Source organism: Emydura macquarii, unplaced genomic scaffold (assembly GCF_026122565.2).
Source record: "Emydura macquarii macquarii isolate MOO-44397 ecotype Brisbane River unplaced genomic scaffold, CSIRO-AGI_Emac_v2 contig_1363, whole genome shotgun sequence".
Lineage (NCBI taxonomy): Eukaryota > Metazoa > Chordata > Testudines > Chelidae > Emydura > Emydura macquarii.
In genome coordinates this window covers 973190-991888 of record NW_027131500.1, presented here as the reverse complement: position 1 = coordinate 991888, position 18699 = coordinate 973190, and the positions used below count along the sequence as shown (strand labels likewise).

Here is an 18699-nt window from a genome sequence, read left to right as displayed (position 1 = left end):
TGCAAATTGTATCATTTGAGCAGTGGAAATGGATCCTTCACTATAAATAGCCTAGAGTCTATTCAGCCTAGAGTCTATATAGCCTAGAGTCTATTCAGAAAAAACGTTACATTGCTGAAAGGTTGAATATTTTTGTGACAGACCTGAATACAGTTTTATAAAATGGACAGAATTAATTATAAAACACTCAGATTTTCATCTATTGTACATAAAAGTACTGTTAGTATGACATTATTTATTGATATTATGTGTGGTGCACATTTGTTATTATTAACAAAATGGAAGAGCTATTGCATTTTTTTCCAATAGTCATCACATTATGATGTATGTATTTATTATACCGTAAAGGCCTTTTAAGTATCAGAAATCTTTTGTCCTCTTAAGATTCCAATTATTGAAAACAGGGATCCACCCTTAATTATTTTATATTACTGCATTATATTACTTTGTTGTATTGATCACCTAATTGTAAAATAATGCTGTCACCATTTGATAACTAGATTATTACATTATTGTCGATAAACAACTACTTTATCCATCTTATATTATCACACAGCTATGTAAAAATAATACCCTTTTTTCATTATGCATTTTGTATGGTGAACACTATTCTAAAATGTAAAAATAAATACTCAAAAATGAAATGACAAAGGGTTGGAAATGAAAGGAACAAGGGTGGATGACTCAATCACAAGAATAAAGGAAAGGAAGGTAATCCACCTTGGAAGCACAGTGCACTATCATTGTCTTGGTGGTTGTTGTTGGTTGTATCTATGTCTTGAAAAGAGGCACTAAGAGGTAGTCTTCCACAATCATTCTGGTACAATGGTTGGTGAATGGTACCATCTTGAGGCAGTGGATGAAAAGGCTGGTGCATGGGACTTCTTCTAACAGCTTTAAGAGACGAATTCCTTTCAGGTATGTCTGGAAGCAATTCAGTAATAAGTCTGTGTAATATACTGTTGTCGGGCAAGCTTCCCCTTCTCTTTTCTGCTTTAATTTGGTCACAGATATCTTTGAGAGCAGAGTCTATTGCTTCGAACACAGATGATTTGCATTTAGTCTTCTCAGTCTGTTTTTTAGGGGCTGAACTTTTTTTCCTCCGAAAAGGCACTGGACTCACTAGGAATGCTATCTTAGAGAGGCCAGATTCTGCTTCTTGTCTCCTTGGATCTTCCGTGCTTTCTTGTTTAGCCCTTTCATGCTTCAGCATGGTGGTGAAGCGGGTGTAGGATGCTGGGCATCGCCCCTTGCAGGAGCTGATGAGATGCTTGTGGTGATGGTGGTGGTGGTGGTGGTGATGGTGGTGGTGGCCTGATCCATAAAAACTCTCGGAGGATGTAAAGGAAAAGTGGTCAAAGTCACTTTCACTACAAAAGGATGAGCCTTCTATCTGGATAAAGTCACTGAGATCAGAGACCACTCCATCCTGATCACTGTCAGAAAACTCCAGATGAGATCTTCGTGGTTCATCACTGGTCACTTCAATATGAATTGGCACCAGAGTTTTAGACTTGCAGTTGCGTTGTACTTGAGTGTCACGTCTACCTTGGTTTTCCTCCTCCAGCAGGGACTCAATAGAAAATCGCCGCTTTGGACATAAGCCATTTTTAGGAGGCTCTAGTGTTACTATTGATAATGTTTCATCACCTAGATTCGGCATTGATTTTGACTTTTGAATTAATTTTTCAAATTCAGATATCCTGGTAGGCACCATGTCTCTGGGCACCTCTTCAGTAGAAGACTCTCTCCAGCCCTGAAGCATGCCTTTGTGCTGTTCTTTTTCATACTGTAATATTCTGGACTTTACAGAACAAATCACCTCAGAATTCATCAAGTCCTTGCGATTGATACGGTGCATCTTCTTGTACATTTTTAGGAATCCTGGAGCATCATGTGCAGATCTATGACGAACTCTTGATCTACTAGTACCACGGCTTTCAGGAACATATGGGGAGGCCCATGTCAATGAGCAACTACCTTTGGAATCCTCCTCGCAAAAGAGAGATCCCATACTTTCAGACTTTGCCTGAGCATCAGGAAAGTTATCATGATCATCCGTTAACAGATCATCACAGCTACGAGATTTCCGCTTGGGAGAGGTGGTTTCTTCTGTGCTGCTCCAGACTTCTGCATTTTGACGAGTCATTTGCCAGCCATTCTTGTAGTGGATTGCCCTTCTTGAATCACTTGGAACAGCTAAGTGCTGTCTGTAAGTACTACAGTAATCTAATTCATTTGAGGTGTTGTGGTTGTGCACTGAATAACTGAAAAGCGATGGATACACTTTGCTAATATCTCCACCTTTATAATCCATTGAGCAGCATGGTAAAAAAGAGATATTGCCAGAAATTAACAGGTTCAGAAAGTTGGAAATTATGTCAGTAAATATCAGAAAGAATAGAAAAGAGAAAGCAGTTAATGTGTGTAATATAGCAATCAAATGCAGTATACACATTGCTAAAGATTAGAAGAGAAAAGCAAATGATCCATGTTAAACAATTATTTAATTTTCCAATTGTAAAAATTGGCTCAACATAATTTCAACATCAGAAAAGATTCAGTGCCATATGTTTCTATTCATAATAAAATATATTTAAATACTCGAGTGTTAAGACAGTGCACATCTTTCATCACAAATGCCACTTATAAAAAGGCACCATTGGTTCTGAAGCTGGTAGAAACACAGTACAACTACAGAAGATGTAGAAATGGGGCCAAACCAAAAGTCTGAATCTGAACTATTATGTTTGTACAGCATCTATCACTATGGGGTTCAGTCTAGTCTGGCCTTTAGGTACTACCAAAATATAGATGTTAAAGAATATGGTAACACCAAAAACAAATGCCAAAAATGAGCAAATGTAAATTTATGTTTGATAAAATTTCTGGTCAGATACTCAGATTTTGACTTTTGCACACAGCTGTGTTTGGGTCAGGGATAAAAGGGAAAATAAATAGTTTTGTGTGTGCAAACAGTTTAACAAAGACGACTAAGAAAAGTCTCTATATACAAATGAATGGGGGATTTCTGGTCTCTCAGGTAGCATATATGTGGTAAAACTACATGTTGAATGGGTCTTGAAGGGACTAGGAAGGAACATGACAACAACATGATATGTGAACAATGCAGCAACCTCATTAGACACATTTCTCTGTGTACTTGGGGGGGGGGGAGGGAAGCCTCCCAAAGTCCCAACCATTTTCCCTTTTATTTCCCCCTACTTAGCTGACTGTCCTTCTGAGTGAAGCTGGATATAGCTGTCTCTGACCCTTAGATGTTGCTCCCCAACTGGCTGAAGGGCTCTCACCCCACAAGTAAAGAACTGAGCTTGAATCCCAGATTTGAACCATCCACATAGCACTTTGTGATGACTACCTTGAGATTGCTAGATTGCAGGTAATCTTTCTGATATGCATTAAGGTACTTGTCCTGAAAAAAGGTTGACTCTATTAACAACTTAAATGTAAAACTACACCATGCAACTTCATAACTCATGCCTTTTAAAAAAACCTACGCCTTTGCCATTAAGAGCAGCCTCCCAGGGAGGGTGTACTGCATGTTTGAAAAGATTCTGCTCTGTAGCAATGGCTCCTACTTACTCAACAGATCTATTCCCTGGGTATATTTACAAAACTATCTGTTGTAGATAAAAAATATGTTTTTACTTTTTTCTCTTCTTAGACTCCTAAGACCAACTGAAGAAGAGAGCTGGATTCTACTTCAATTGCATTATTAGCAGAAATGATAGCTACATTCCAAATTGGATATTTTCAAAAATGCTGAAGGATTTATAAAAAAAAGTCAATGGGACTTGTGCACCAAGATGGCATAGGTACTTTTGAAAATCTTTCCCCAAGCTGAAAGGCCAGTCATTTACATCATGAAACCACAATGAAGGCAATGGGTGTGCACAGGTGTCACTTGGAGCCTACTCTAAAGACAATAAGGTGCATTGCACAGGTGTAACTGAAGATATAAATTAGCCTGAAGAATCGTGATGATGTGCAAGAACCAAAGAACCCAACTTGTCTTTGAGATCAACGGTTGAGTTTTCAGAGCTGAAAGTTAGAAAGTTAGAAAGTTATTTCTAACCTGAGCATATTTGATCTGGAAGTCACAAGTCAGAGTCACTTTTCACAACAGAAATGCTCTGAGTAAAAATGGGCTGAAGCTACAAAGTTCAGTTCAGAGTACAGATTTCAATGAGTGCATACTCTGGGTTGGTCAAATTTGAACAGAAGAGAAATCACCTGCAAAATTAGAATCTGGATCTGGATTTCAAACATTTGCAGAGTTCAGGATGTTTGGATATAGGGTTTTGGTTCAGACCTCTCTCTACTCTTAAGATTAATTATTTTAACCTAAAGTAAATTAACTTCATATGCCTTTTAAAGATACAATCTGAAATGATATGTTGATCTGACAACACACTTTTCACTTGAAAGAATACACGACTTCAAGAAATGTAATATTCTAGTAGGGTTTCATTTCTTTATGAGAGAATGGAATACAGTGTTGCTCCAGGTTGGACACCCATTTAAAAAATACTCAATTCTATGGCAAATGCTCTACAGGGATCTATCTCCTCAATACAGAGAATATTCATGTCTTAATTAATGCTCGTTGTGCTTGCTTTACTATTACTCATCCTCCAACATCTTCCCTAACCTTTGTTTGCTTTGTCCACCTGCTATGTTCTGTTATAACCTAGACTGTAAGCTCTTATGGGTAGAGACTGCCTTTTAAATAAGTTTATACAGTGCCTAGCAAAATTGGGATTGGAAATGTTAGCCATTACTGTAATGCAAGTAAATGATTAATAATAAGAGGATGACGATGGAGGGGCAGTATTGTCTATACACTTCCAATGTAAACAATTACTATAATTCTTTGAAAACTTCTGTCTTACTTCAAAAAACAAAACCTGATTACAAGTAAGACATATTAGGCAGATAGGGAGGAAAGGTTTGAGTGACTGGTAATTGAAAAAGAACCATCTTGCATAACAGTCAGAAACCATATGGGTTGCATCTATTCCACTAAATATAGAATTTTTGACAAAATCCATCATCTCAATTTCAGATGAGGGGTGCTTTCTTTTTTTAATTAGCTTCACAGAATTTATCAGTTGCCAAGAATCAGATGTAGATTTGAAGAAGGGAAGAAAAGTTTTAAGGATTTATTTGCGTGTCAGAGTGATCTTGAATGCAATTTCTCTTAATACACTTTCTGTGCATACTAGAAGAATTTTTTAAATTACAATAATCTCATAAATGCTGGCAAGAAAGCAATGTATGAAAAGTAGTTTTATGAAATTATGTAAATTTTACAAATCACATTCTTTTTTGACTGATTTTCTTTGAATAAATATACAGTAGATACTACACATGGAAAACAAATCCAGGTTTGAATTAGCCTGAAATAATACATTCAAGAATAAACAGGTTAGCTTTTCATTAGAAACTAAAGGCTGTTGTTTTAGAAGATACTTTCCTCAGTGAATTGTATCCGAGAAACAGCATACAGTAACTGGCAGTTATTACTAACATTTAATATCATATGCAATAAGAATTCAGAATTAAGCAAGGTTGTTGTCTGTTTGCTAATTTGCTTGTCTCTTACCTTTTGCTCTCGATGGAGAAGAAGGAGAAGAGCTAGTAAAAGGCTTTCTAAGGGTAGTGTATGTGCCCTGCATATCTGCATGGCCCAGGCTAGTCCTGTTTGCATTTTGATCACTGTGCACCCTCTGATGACTTACAGCAGGCTCCGACTTCCTCCTTTTTCTGTAGTCACTTGCAGAACTAAAGAAATAATCACTATTAGTGCCAGTTTAAACTCTGTGAGCAGGGCTCATTTAAATACCTTCTCTTCAGGGATCAATAAGCAGGCCCCTTATCCGTGGTCCACTTAACAGTTCCAACACAGTCTGAACAAATAGACGAAAAGTATAACAGGAAAAAGCACCGTTCGCAGCTCCTCCTCCTTGCAAGTGAAGCCCCATTTGTGCTAAAGCTGACTGAAAAATGAACATCTATTTTCAGGAATAAATTCAAAATTTTGAAGCCATTTCCTCTTTAACAGGTTTGCAAAGGCATGGCTCCTTTTGTTTTTCCAAAATTTTTCACAATTTTCTTCTCTGATATTTTCATCTAAAACATTATCAACCACTTGATCAAAACATTTATAGAAACATTTCCATAACCGTTTCAACAAAGTTTTCAACATTTTTGATGAAAATGTTGAATTTTTTTAAGAGACACTACATTTTCCACAGAAAATGAAGAATTTCCACATTGTTGACAAGTTTTTGCATAAAAGGCCATGTTTTGACTGAAGGACTTTTCGTTCCGAAAACATCAATCTCTAATTTTTGCAGTTTGCTTCTCCCTATTGTTTTGCTGCTCTGCCAGAGGCACGGGCAGCTCTGCCCCTGCAATCTCTCTGTGCGCTGTCTATGGCACAACAGCCATGTCCACAACTTGACTGCAGTCCAGTCCTTCGTCTTATACAAGTGGTGCAATTGTTAGCCTTCGACAGGGGAGGTGGATGTATGTCCCATTCATTCCCTCCAAAGACACTCCTCCCTAGGGTGACCAGATAGCAAGTGTGAAAAATTGGGACAGGGGATGGGGGGTAATAGATGTCTATATAAGACAAAGCACTGAATATTGGGACTGTCCCTATAAATAAATTCAGAACATCTGGTCACCCGTGTCCTCCCCCTACTACAGGGGTAGGCATTTTGGCTTGTTCTGCCCTCACTCAGTGTCTCTCTTTGTCCCCACCCTTGCAATGTCTCACCCATGGTTTGTCATGCCAGTTCAGGACCAGTAACCAGCGGACTGAATTGCTGTTGGCCCTGAAGCAGCTGTAGGCAGTTCCTGGACTGTGAAAGTGACCCTACCCTTGCTTGGCACAACTGTCTAAAACAGCCTATAGGCTTCAGTGCCTGCTAAGTCAAATGACCAATACTACAAAGGCTCCTTGCCTGCACTGTGCTCTTTGCCCTATCACTCTCCCCCATGATTTGTTTGAAGCCCTGCAGCCACCCTTCACCTTTGCTGCTAAGCAGTAAGGAGCACCAACAATGAGGTGCAGTGACTGCAGTGATCCCATGGAAATAGCACAATCCTGCCCAGCCAGGAAAGCTACAGATTTCAGAGCTAGTGACTGGAGGCCAGAACAGACAGTCAGGTACGTGGAGCTGCTTACAGCCACAGCCAGCAAAACATTCCCAGGATGGATGCTGGGAAGGGATAAGAAGATTGCTGAGTTCCTTTAGAGAAGGAGCAGTGATAAGGACACGAGAAGTTATTATCCACAGGAAACATATTATCATCATCCTCCACAGGAGCCTTAGACCCAGTGCAGACATGCCTTCACCTCACTCTTTTGCTCTTTCTTACACATTTTGGCAGGCCTTCTATACATTTGGTCTCTAGGGCCTGGTCTACACTAGAAAAATGTACTGGCATAGCTATCTCGGTTGGCAGTGTGAAAAAAAAAATCACACACTCCACTCACATATTTATGCTGGCCAAAACTTTTAACGCAGACGCAGTTATGCTGGCAAAAAAGACCGTTTACCAGCATGGCATTCCCTGCTCAGGGACCTGGTTTAAGTTATATTATCAAAAAACTCTTTTGCTGGAATAAGCTGTATCTACAATAGCGGGGTTTGCTGATACAGTTCTATAGCATATTTATACTGGCAAAGCTGTTTTAAATATAGACAAGGTTTAGAAAGCTGAGCTGTGATACAGGAAATAAAGAGCAGTCATAGGGTAGGCTTAAGAGAAGACATATTATAGGAGACCCTTGTAAAAGGTCAGTAGAAAATAATGGGGTCTCATGCACGCAAAAGCACAGGAATCTTGTTTTGGGATCCCATGTCAGGGCCTAAATAGACAGGTATAACAAACAGCCACAGATTGTTCTGAATGATGCAGAGAAAATTAATATAAGATGTTTCAGGGTTATTCTTTTTTCATTTTAAAGTTAGGGAATAGCAGGTTTAATTTAAGGGTTAACACGAGTAAGTTTTGGGAAATATGGGAGTTTTAAAGAGATTTGAATGAAGAGACTGGTACCTTTGCACACTGGGCTGGGAGTTCCAGGCACAAAGATGAGAATGGGAGAAGGATATGAAGAGAGAGTGAGGTGGAATGTTTGGGTGGAGCAAAGAGGAGGCATAATCAAAAAATGAGCGCAAAGATGTTGGGAGTAGTAGAGTATGCAGCGCATTGAAAGTGAGGGATAGAGGCTACAAGTTAATACAGAAAGTGAGGGATGTCAGTGGAGGAGTTTGAAGGATAGGGTGATGTTCTGAGTAGCAGACAATATATCCTTCTGAAACAAAAGGAATAACTACAAATCTTGAGAACACACATCTCGTTATTTTGTCACTATCCCAGATGTGGGATGCTAAGGACTGGATCCCAAGAGGTGCTATGCAAGTGCTGAGCACCCTCAACTCCCATTGACTTCATGATGTTTAGCAGGCCTCTAGCCTCTGTGTGGGCTGATCAGCTTGTCTACTGCAAGGAGACATCATGTTTCTTACCTAGAAGGTCTGTCCAGGCCTTTGTCTGGAGAAGGGTGATATAGGGAAGTCTGTGAAAACAAATAGGTCAACCTATTAAACTTTTGCACTGGAAAAAAGTGTGAGTTTCCATTGACATTGTCTGTGACCATTCATTAAATTAGTGACCCTATGATGAGCCCCATAAAATCAGGATATCATGATTACTGTCTTATAGACTGCAGACTACAGGTTCAATAATATTTCACAAGAGAATTTATTCTGTTTTTAAAAGAGCTCCTTTAGATTTCTTATCACACTCTCAGTTATATCTTTCCATTTAAAATGCTACTAAATAACAATCCAGGACTTTCTAGCCTTTTTTCAAAAATTGATACACTGTGGTTGAAATTGATTTAAAAGTGGAAATATATAAAATCTATAAAGAAAATTTTCAATTTCATATAAGACCCACAGCATTTCCTTCAATTACTCACCAAAATATTGAAATCAATTAAAGCTGGGAAGTCTTTGTAAATGTAGCTGAAAGAGCCATCATTTTTGTGGCCATTTGTTGGCTGTCCTAAATTCATTTTAAGAACTGTTCTTTTCACAGAGGCCTAACCCCTTTTCATTGCTTTAACAGCAGCTATTTCATGATCCTTGAAAGATGGAATGCAGTGCTACCCTGAAATATTTTTAACTTGTCAATATACATTCAATCTTAACTGACAACTACTTTTAAACCACTCACTTAAATAGCTTTCAGGACTGCATCAAGAATTATAATTACTTAGCACTAGTTTGTGGTAGCTAAAAAAGGAATTGTCTTGTCCCCAAGGCACCTCTTCACAGCACAAAGCTATGCCAGTGAAATGTTAAACATTTCATGCTATATCATTACAGAAATGATCCGGTGAATTGGAAATAGAATTTTCACATGGCTTTATATGCAGCAGGATCTACTTTTCTCTGTATAGGAAAGTATAGGACCTGCTGCAATCATATAGAAAAATTACAGTCTTCTTAAATGCATTGTCATTGCATATATATATTTTATAAAAATGATTTGGATTCAAAGTTGATAAAAATATAGGTCCAACTAAGTTTTGGTAACTGACATGTAATCACACCTCTAGAGGTCATCCTTGGTCTAAGAAACATTTAGGAAAAGATTTTGCATTACCCCAGACATTCAGCACAGTATGTGCATTCTATAATCACAGTCAACAATACCTAAATATAATGGGTTCTATAAGGACCAGGTATATGTGAGATTCTTCAGAGCCTGTAGTCTGAAATTAGTTTTCAATAGCCCTCATTCTTTAAAGATTCATTTCACATACAAAACAATTCCACCAAAACACTAATGAACATAAAAGCGCTGGTTTACTGGATTATTCACTAAACTTTATCACATTAAAAAGAAGTAGGGAAAGCAGCATAAATTTGAATAAAATATGAACAAAACGTTACCTAAAACTTGGACCAAACTGATCCCAAATTTTAAACAGCTTGGTTAACATAATTACACACTCACACGCACCCAAAGAGATTGCAAGATCAGTTTCAGAGGAAGGAGCTTCAGATTAGCTGTGGAATAGGACGAAAACTTTGGATGTTTACCTGAAATGAACTTTTTGCTTTACTCATCAATATTTATTTGTATTAATTATTATTAAATACCTATGCTACTGTAGTGCCCTGAGTCCCCAGTCGGGATCAAGGTCCCATTGTATGAGGTGCTGTACAAACATATATCAAAACACAGTCTCTTCCTCACAGAAGTTACAAATCAAAGACAAGTGACTTACAAAGGATGAAGAGAGAGGATACCATCCAATATATACATTTTTAATGCATTTGAAAAAAGTTTTGATTACTATAAATACATAGCTGATGTGCCAGCTATCATCATCTTCCACACAACCAATTGCCATGTATTGGTTTAGCTCATATAAGCATTATGGCAGAACTGGATCCAATAGAGACCTTTATTATTTACAGTGTGTAATCTAAGGGCCATATCCTGCTATCAGTTTTGCATGCGGCTCTAGGTCATCTGATTTCAACTGGGAGTTCCACAAGAGGATCAGTGGCAGGCTATAATATAACAGACATGACTATAATAAGTCTGAGGTTTCACTAAAATAGCATAGCCTGGTGGATAGGGCATTGGATATGGACTCAGGAGATGCAGATTATATTCCCAGCTCTGCCACTGGACTGCTGTGTGACCTTGGGTAAATCATTTCTCTGCTCTGTACCTCAATTTCCCCATCTATAAAATTGGATAAAGATACTATCTTTATCGCTTGCCCCATAACCTCAGCCGTGCAGAATGCAACGCCATCCACAGCCTCAGTAACAACTCTGACATTATAATCAAAAAGGTTGACAAAGGAGGTGCTGTAGTCATCATGAATAGGTCGGATTACGAACAGGAGGCTGCCAGATAACTCTCCAATACCATATTCTACAAGCCACTACTTTCCGATCCCACTGAGGAATACCAAAAGAAACTACAACATCTACTTAAGAAATTCCCTAAAGAAACAGGAACAAATCTACACAGACACACCCCCTGAGCCCCAACCAGGGTTATTCTATCTGCTACCCAAAATCCACAAACCCAGGAATCCTGGATGCTCCATCATCTCAGGCATTGGCACTGTCACAGCAGGACTGTCAGGCTATGTGGATTCTCTTCTCAGGCCCTATGCCACCAGCACTCCTAGCTATCTTCATGATACCACTGACTTCCTGAGAAAACTACAAGCCATCGGTGATCTCCCAGAAAACACCATCCTAGCCACTATGGATGTAGAAGCTCTCTACACCAACATTCCACACAAAGATGGACTACAAGCCATCAGGAACATTTTCTATGATGATGATATGGCACACCTGAACTTCGTGATTTTGTCCTGACCCACAACTACTTCAGATTTGGAGACAATCTATACCTTCAAGTCAGTGGCACAGCTATGGGCACCCGCATGGTCCCACAGTATGCCAACGTTTTTATGGTTGACATAGAACAGTGGTTCTTAACCTTTCCAAACTACTGTACCCCTGAAGCCTGAGTATCACCCCCACGGGGCTGAGGCATGTAACTTAGTTTCATGGCGCCCCTGTGGCTCCAGGCAATTGCCTTTCTTGCCACCCCCAATACCAGATCTGCACTTGCGACCCCTCTAAACCCCCAGGTTAAGAAACACTGACATAGAACATTGCTTGCTCGAAACTCATCCCCAAGCACCTCTTCTTTAACTACGCTACATTGATGACATTTTCATCATCTGGACCCATGGGAAAGAGTCTCTTGAAGAATTCCACTGGGATTTCAATAATTTTGACCCCACCATCAACCTCAGCCTGGACCAGTCCACACAAGAAATTCACTTCCTGGACACTAAAATACAAATAAGGGATCGTCATATTAATAGCACCCTATACCAAAAACCAACTGACCGCAATACATACCTTCATGCCTCCAGCTTCCACCCTAGACACATTACATGATCTACAGCCAAGCCCTAAGATACAACCGAATTTGCTCCAATCCCTCAGACAGAGACAAACACCTACAGGATCTCCATTAAACATTCTTAAAACTACAGTACTGACCTAGGGAGGTGAAGAAACAAATTGACAGAGTCAGATGGGTACCCAGAAGTCATCTACTACAGGACAGACCCAACAAATAAAACAACAGAACACCATTGGTCATCACCTACAGCCCCCAGCTAAAATCTCTCCAACACATCATTAAGGATCTACAACCTATCCTAGCAGATGATCCTTCACTCGCTCAAGCCATGGGAGGCAGGCTTATCCTTGCTTACAGATTGCCCCCCAACCTGAAGCAAATACTCACCAGCAACCGTACACTTTACAACAAGAACACTAACCCAGGAACCTATCCCTGCAACAAACCCCGTTGCCAACTCTGCCCGCACATCGACTCTGGTGACACCATCACAGGTCCTAACCACAGCAGCCACACCATCAGGAGCTCATTCACCGGTACATCCACTAATGTAATATATGCCATCATGTGCCAGCAATGCCCCTCTGCCATGTACATTGGCCAAACAGGACTGTCACTTCACAAAAGAATAAATGGACACAAATCAGACATAAAAAATGGTAACATCCATAAGCCAATAGAAGAGCACTTCAATCGCCCAGGACACTCTCTGGCTGACTTGAAAGTTGCCATACTTCAACAAAAAAACTTCAAAATGAGACTTCAGCAAGAAACTGCGGAGCTGGAACTCATATGCAAACCTGACACAACCAGACTGGGTCTGAATAGGGACCTGGAATGGTTATCTCATTACAAGAAGTAATGGTCACTGTTCACACATTCTCACCTTCTAATCAACGGTTGTGAATAGGCCTCATCTACCGTAACTGAAATGACTTTGTTAGCACTTGACCTCCCCATTATTATGTTTCTCACCACTGGATGTATATATATACCTCCTATCTGTGGTTTCCACTTCATGCATCTAATGAAGTGGGTTGCAGCCCACGAAAGCTTATGCTTGCAGAAATTTGTTAGTCTTTAAGGTGCTAGAAGACTCGTTATTTTTGCTGTATACAGACTAACATGGCTACCCCTCTGATACTATCTTTGTGAAGTACTTAGATATGTACAACTGAAAAGTGCTATAGAAGAGTTCACAACTGTTATTTCTAGTCATTGCTGGATTTTCATATGCTTATCAGCTATTGAAATGAATCTGTTAAGAGTGGGTTGAAAATTTGTCATCAAAAATTTTTTTGAGGAAAACTAGCTTTTCAAAGGAAAAGGAATTTTTTGTTTCCTTTACAATTTTCTGATTTTTCAATGCAACATGTAAAACTGAAAATTTTTAGCAAAAAAAAAAAAAGGTTTTGGTTTTCTATAGGCCATATGTTCTTACAGTGGTGTACTCTTGGAGACTCCATGTTAAAAATTTGTCACCATGCTGAAGGGAAAGCTGGGGCAATTCGCTACCTCTTGTTGGAGGCCCAGTGCAATTTGAGTTGCCTGACCACTGTCCTACAAGCCTAGCATAGCTTTAGTTGCTTGCTTGGCTATTCTGACCCCCTGTAGTATGACATCTTCTGGTTGGCAGAGATTAATAGGACTACTGAGTAACCTTGCAGATGTCTCAGTTTCTGCATACCATGGCACATAAGACGAAATATACAACATGTATGCTTGCAGCTGCACATAGATAACGGTGATGGGAACAACAAGTTATCCTTGAACATCTGGGGATACACTTTTTTACTGCCAAGGGGTATATTTTTACACTGCCCCTCCCATCACCAGATGTTGTTTTGACGACCCCAATTATCATGGTGAGAATGGAATCAAGGGTGAAAACCCAATGTAGGTAATTTGCATATATGATAAGGAGTAGAAAGGTAATTAGATAAAAGTTGTTTAAGGAAGGGTATAAGAAGTTACCACTTGGACAAAGGGGCACACTCTATCAACATCTGACTCCACGGGAGGTGCTGCCGGTTGGACCAGAGGATCCACTGACTCCCTAGCGGGGCCCCTGAAGAAAGCCGTTCCTGTATACAGCCTTCTGAGTAACTGCTTAGCTAGCTCTCCAGGCTTAGTGAGTATGATATATTGTAGTTAATTTTAGGCTTTGTATTCAACTAGTATATTTATAGAAAACCTTGCACATTAAACCTTATTGATCTGCAGATCAGACTAAGGGGAAATGTTTTTGTAGAATCCCATGTTAAAATATTGGTAGCATACCACCGTGCTTCCTGTGCCTTGTGCCACAGAGAGAGAAGAGGAGAGCTGAAAATGAAAACAAAATAGGATGCCTAAGCTCCTGTGTTACACAAAAGGGCCTTGTTGGCATAGTGTAGTGGTTCTCAACCTATTTACCATCGTGGGCCGCATTTGCAGCGCTCTATTTGTTATGTGGGCTGCAGCCACACAATAAATATGCTACCTGTATAGCCCTGAGGATGTCACATGGGCCACAGCTGGGTACTGATTGGCCTGCTAGTGGCCCGTGGGCCATGGGTTGAGAACTACTGGCATAATGTTATGCTCAGTACAACCCCAAAACATGCAACACAAGAGCCATAATGGTTATACATACTCTCAGAAAGGGGGTGCTGTCTGAGATACAATAGGAAGAAGTAGGTGACAGCAAAAGTAATATGTAATATACCACTGATATCTGGAGTAAGTTATTACAGTAGCTAGGCTTTGCACATTAACATTGCCTCAGGCAACATTATCTTACAATTGTGTCTTATACATACAGCAGATTTCTCTAGTCCTCATGCACTCTTCCTACCAGCTTTGGTCATAAGATGCTATGCTGTAGCATGTGCATTCATGGAATGATGGATTGTGTGAACCAGTGTTCCCAGAAGTATGGCTTTGTCCACACAGCATGACTGCTTTAGCAGTGGCCCTTTCAGTGGAAGACTGTGCCACTATTGTTGGCCATACTTTGTCTAATATTAGGAGTTTACATCAGTAAAGATGGTTTGCTGTGAACTGTGTCCTTTTCCCATGCAGCTTTTTGTGTACCCCATGTACACCTTTCCCGTAAGAGGAGAGCTTCAAGCTCTTAGAACATAGTTCTTTTTGGTCCTGGCAATACAAATAATGTTTTAAATTAGCTTCTTTTTTGTTTCTTACAGACACAGTTTTTTCTGCAAACAATAGAGAGACATTTTCTGCAGGTTTCTGCATCCCAGAGAAAAATGGGTCTCCAAATCTTTTTGTCATCTGTTTTGGTAATGCGTTCATTCATTGCTTTATTTAGGCTATGGCTACACTGACGGCGGCAAAGTGGCCGCCGTCAGATCGACTTCTCTGGATCGACTGAGCAGTCAGTGAAGACCCGCTCAGTCGATCCAGAAATTGACGTATTAAGACCACCGTCTCAAGTGGCATAGCGCTGCGGTGATGGGAATGCGGTTCCCATCGGCGCAGTGCAGTGAAGATGGCGTGCAGAAGAGAAGCAGAGAAGTCGATGGGAGTTACACAAGTTTTTTGCGTAGCTTGCGTAACTCTGGTTGACTGCCGCTAAATCTCAGAGGTAAGTGTAGACAAGCCATAGTTGCCTGCTGCTAGCTGATTAGTGTACTGCATTTTGAAAAAGATAAAATAATTAGTGAATTGGATTTAAAAAGTGAAAAACATAAATGGATGACTGCAGGCCAATGTCTCTTAGGCATGGTAACCTAGTTGAGGAAATCAATTTATCTGTAGATTAGAGTGAAGCCTACTGTGAGACAGTAGTCCCAATAATCTATATTATGAAGGGAACAAAGCATCATAATAAAACCTCGCCATAGGTTGCTGAAGTAGACAATTGCATTTTTTAGCCAAATCTGCTACTGAGCTCTACTGATGTTTAATGTTTAAAGTTTAATGTTCTCACAGATATTAAACCTATTTATATATCTCAGGACATTGTCCTTATTTCATTTTCTAAAGATTTGGAATTAATTTAGGGCTGGTGAAGGATGCCATCCTGGTGTGTTAAAAAATCATGAGTCGGGCCAGAGTCAGACATTTAAAAAACATTATAAATCTTGAGTGCTTTTCATTTGCTCTCTAATTTTTGAGCCTTTACTATTCATGTTTTCAAGCTTTTCTCTGCAACCATGAGGGCTAGAAACTTACTTCTAAAAAAAATGGAGGTTGAGATTCTCACATAACTATCTGACTCCAGGAGCTGGGAATCTAAGAAAAATACCAAATATTGCAAGGCATGGAATAAAATTGTGAGAGTCAGCCAGCACTGAGGAAGTTACTGACACATACAAACACAAGTTTCTGTTTATTTGCACAACATAGTAGAGAAAAGTCCTCAGTTTTGTATGCTTTCCCATACTGTCCCACTAATGAATGTCAAGCCTGTTCTGGAAGGACCACATTTATATGATGCAAAGGTAACTTAGCTCCCACAAACATTCAATTCTTGGTCTCAAGACTGACAACATCTGGCTGTCTAATCTATGTTGCTGCAATAGTAATAGGTATGCACCAATACAGGAGTTTTAAGTGTGGTTCTACTTATAGCTGCGTTCACTGCCATAACAGTTGCAGTTTATTACCAAAGATGAATTTTCTTGCAATATCCCCTTTCCTCTAGAAATCAGAGCGAGCCCATCAACTCCCATGATATTAGCCATCAAACAACAGAGAGAGTGATGACTTTAGATCATATGTAGCGGCCCTTCAACTACTACAGACTGTGGGGACTACAGTGTAAACTCCAGTCAAACTTGAACCAAGATGGACAGAGTCCATTAAAAATGTAAAGAACTGTTATGGCAGCTGAGGCTGATAGTTGAACAACAAAGTTTTTTGCTACCCAGCATTGGGACCATATTGTGATTGGATGTGATGTAGCCTTGGTCCATAGAAGGGCCCACCACAAGAGTAGTTCCTGTGATCCTGCTTTTTTCTTTCCCAGGAGCAAATCATCAGAGCTCAAAGTAGGTAGGAGGCAGGGCCTTATCTCCCGGTCAGCAGCCCAACAAGTCAGAACCTGGGAAGTAATTTGTGCCAGCCTTTCTGAGTTGCATGCCATGGCAGTCCTAGGGGGATTGTGCACTCTCTGCTGGTGCTCTCAGGGGCAGTATAACTTCACCCTGCCTCCTATAATGCCCTGTATGTAAATCACACAATCAAGCCCTTACCTTTTAAGTTCCAGAGGGGGAGCTGTGTTAGTTTGTATACAGCAAAAACAATGAGAGTCCTGTAGCACTTTAAAGACTAACAAATTTAATTTCTGCAGGCATAAGCTTTCGTGGGCTGTATGCCTGCAGAAATTGAATTTGTTAGTCTTTAAAGTGTTACAGGACTCTTGTTATTTTTACCTTTTAAGGTTTTTGTTTATTCTCCAACAAACTCTCCAGGCTGGTAAACAAGTGCATGAGTGTGATCAAACTAAGACAGACAAAGGTGCATGCTGGCTGCATTACATGGAGCTCTCTCCTTTCCTTCCTTCAAGACACTGAATCACTTTGAACTTACCCTTCCTTTCCTCTTTAGTTTGCGTTTGACTCCCTCTTTGAAGCATTTTGTGCATATAAAAGATGCTGTTTGAAAGCACAAGACGTTGCACTGGACTGACTTACACCATAGTTTCACATTTTCATGTACAGGCTCCTCTAATACAGTGGTTCTCAACCTTTCCAGACTAGTGTATCCCTTCCAGGAGTCAGATTTATCTTATGTACCCAAGTTTCACCTCACTTATAAACTCAGGCTTTGAGCTTCAGCTTTCTGCCTTTGGCCCCAACAAGTCTAACACTGGCCCTGGTAACCCCATTAAAACAAACTTACAACTCATTTGGGATTCTCACAGTTTGAGAACCACTAACACCGTACATGGAACAGTATAAACAAGTCATTGTCTGTATCAAATTTTAGTTTGTACTGACTTTGCTAGAGCTTTTTATGTAGCCTGTTGCAAAACCAAGCAAATATCTGGATGAGCTGATGTACCCCCTGGAGACCTCTACATACCCCCAAGAGTATACGTACCCCTGGTTGAGGTCCACTGCTCTAATAATAAGTGGAGAGTGTATGCATTTGACTGCTTACAGGTGAAATGTGCAGAAGGTGGCAAAAAGGGGAGGATGTGCCTTGTGTGGTGGAAGGCATTATGTCTTAGCAGGACAGGAGCTGGTATCAGTGTTTCTAGCTACACTGTAGAGATCATGGCCATTAGTTGCCACATTCCATTGTCCTTGCTACCACCTCCGAGAGCTGTCCAATGCACAGCAAACCACATCCCTCAATCACCAACACACATTCTCTGGGATGTTCAGCACTGCCTAAAGTTCTTGTGCTCCTGCTCCCTATACTGCCAACTAATGATAGGGTAAATTGCAAAATAGCTCAATATGGGAATGAAGCTTTACAAAATGTTGATTTTTTTTTCAGCAAAGCACTTCAGCACATTCTTAAATTCCTCCTTATTCAGAAAAGCTCTTAACAGGTGTTTAAAGCTAAGCATGTGTCTGAGTGTTTTCCTGACCAGGGATGTTTTCCTGAATCAGGGCCTTTATGGTGACTGATAACAGAGCTAGGAAAGATTGGTGAAAGTTTTTGTGTGTGTCCATGAAAATCAGTATTGATTTTTTGTCCATTTGTTTTGCATTATTTTGCTCC

The 18699-nt window shown here is 40.0% G+C and overlaps 1 protein-coding gene across 28 annotated transcripts in view; it reads right to left on the bottom strand.

The window, feature by feature from the left end:
• SORBS2 (sorbin and SH3 domain containing 2) overlaps positions 1-18699 on the bottom strand; it is a 400789-nt gene that overhangs the window by 41337 nt on the left and 340753 nt on the right. For 27 of the 28 annotated variants that reach the window (XR_010920450.1, XM_067551608.1, XM_067551605.1 and 24 more), the window contains 3 exons: positions 8568-8617; positions 5627-5805; positions 721-2304 (listed from right to left, as the gene is read on the bottom strand). Coding sequence is in view for 27 of the 28 variants with exons in the window: in XM_067551608.1 (XP_067407709.1) it covers positions 721-2304; positions 5627-5805; positions 8568-8617 (1813 nt within the window). In the remaining variant the exon portion in view is untranslated. The remainder of the gene's footprint in view (positions 1-720; positions 2305-5626; positions 5806-8567; positions 8618-18699) is intronic. The other variant, XM_067551632.1, reaches the window with a different exon arrangement.